The 2082-nt window shown below is 33.1% G+C and overlaps 1 protein-coding gene across 1 annotated transcript; it reads left to right on the forward strand.

Annotated features, from left to right (window-relative positions):
- Positions 1 to 1689: 1689 nt before the first annotated feature.
- Positions 1690 to 2076, forward strand: LOC108355481 (uncharacterized; the record flags this gene model as incomplete). Its single annotated transcript, XM_017606643.1, has 1 exon — positions 1690 to 2076. A coding segment is annotated over exon 1 (387 nt), but the record flags the coding sequence as incomplete, so codon positions are not given.
- Positions 2077 to 2082: the final 6 nt, after the last annotated feature.

Here is a 2082-nt window from a genome sequence, read left to right on the forward strand (position 1 = left end):
TTTTTTTCTCTATTTTAATTTAAATTTGTTTTAGTTTATTTTCTTTTAATTTTAAGATTTTATTGTTTCCAAAAGAAGAATAAATATTTTTTTTTTTTCAATTTCCGAGTGAGCAGACACTGCCGAGCTATTCGAGTGATACCAGGTTCGAGTCCTCGGGCAGCGGATTTGTTTTTCTTGTTTTTAATTTAAATTTGTTTTAGTTTATTTTCTTTTAATTTTTACATTTTAAAAAGAAGAATAAATATGTTTTAATTTAAATTAATTTTTAGATACATAATACATTTTTTATTTTCTTTAATTTTCTGTTCTTTCGGGTTTCTTTTAATTTTTAGATTTTATTTTAAGAAGAAAAAAATGTTAAATATTTTTGTTATGTCATATACATAATTGTTAGGAACCTTTAAAATTTACTTTTCTTTTAATTTTTGGACTTTATTACTTAAAATGAAATATATATTTTCGGGTTTAATTAAATTTTCAGAAACTGGTTTTATTTATTTGCTTATTTTTTAATTTAATTTTCTCTAAATTTTTAGATATTATTGTTTGAAAAATAAAAATGTTTATTTTTTATTAAATTTAATTAGGAACTTATTTTTTAAATTTAATTTTCTTTTAGTTTTTTAATTTTATTCTTTTAAGAAGAAATATATATTTTTGAATTTCATTTAATTTTTGGAACCATATTTTATTTAATTTTTAATTTTTTAATTTTATTCATATTTGTCGTTTTTATTCACATAATTTTTTTTCTTTCCTTAATTAAATTAAATTTTAATTTGTAGTTTTTATTGTTTTAAAAAGAAAAATTAATTTTTAGAAAATTTATTGCTGTAACGCTGGGACCCTCTCATTAGCAGATCATTCAATTAGTCCTTCGAAAGAGTGACAAGAGCTTTAAAGATAGTTGCCAGAATGGACAATTGCATTAGGGCAGACTTTGGCTTTCGAATGGCTGCGGTGGGTTGATAAGCAGTTGCCAAAATTATCCTGATAGTCTTAGTTGTTGTCATAGCCAAAAGTGCACCAAATAAATAGTGACAAAGTTTCTGTTAAAATCTTATTTTTGCTGTTTTAGTCACACTTCAAAGACACAAAATTACGAAAAAGAGATTTCTTGTGTATAAAATATAGTCGCAATGGATCTTAAGTTATAGACGGTCGCCTAAAAAAAGAGCACTTTCTCTTCTATGCAATTCAGGTTCGTCGGACCTCCAGCTTAATGACAAAACGACCTAAAAAGCAGATGAGAATGGGAACCATTAAGACATATTCAAACGAGTGGATGCTACCGGAACGAACTAGTTTTACATATGTTTGTCAAGAACTGTAATTTTAACAGCATGTCATCTGAACTACAAGTGCATTATCTAAACATAGGTAGATGCACGAAAAATGAGCTACGGTTGCCCGTACTAAATTTAAAATTAAAAAAGCTTTCGAAAGAATTATAGAAAAGTCTACGCGGTACCTCCTTTTTATCTCACTGGGTTGACGTACACAAAACTTGTTCACTGCTTTTGACAGTGACATAATAAATGTAAAATTTCTCTGCAATGTATTTTCTTCAATTTAATTGTTTCCTTTTCGGGAAAAAACTGTTCCTCTGAACTGCAAAATTTTAAGCATCCAACCCAGCTTCCACAAAGAGGCTTCCTGGAATCCAACGCATGCACACAGCGCCAGATGCAGCCGCTTGCGTCTTCCACCGCCCCTACAGAAGAAATTCAAAGCAAACAGCACGCGGCTGCAAGCGCCATCGCCAGAGTGACTGTGAGTAAGGCCATCGATGAGGCGGTCGCCTGGATACTATCCGACCCGTCGGAGTGCTTTCTCTACAAGTTCCCCCGCGAATGCGAGCAACGGCCCAACACCAACAATCGCCTACAGCTTGCACAAATCGCCGCTTTGGAGGCCTACGGCGCCTCAACTTCGGCGAAAGAGCGGCGGAGCAGCGTGCGTGCAGTCACCAAATCGAATGTGCGCAAACGCATAGACTGGCTGCGCATCGACGAGGTCTCGTTGCACCAGGTCGTGCAGTTGGTCTACGATTACCTCAGCTTATGGCGCCTTACACCG

This window comes from Rhagoletis zephyria, unplaced genomic scaffold, assembly GCF_001687245.7.
Source record: "Rhagoletis zephyria isolate East Lansing unplaced genomic scaffold, Rhagoletis_zephyria_1.1 Rzeph_scaffold_46132, whole genome shotgun sequence".
In the NCBI taxonomy this organism is placed as follows: Eukaryota; Metazoa; Arthropoda; class Insecta; order Diptera; family Tephritidae; genus Rhagoletis; species Rhagoletis zephyria.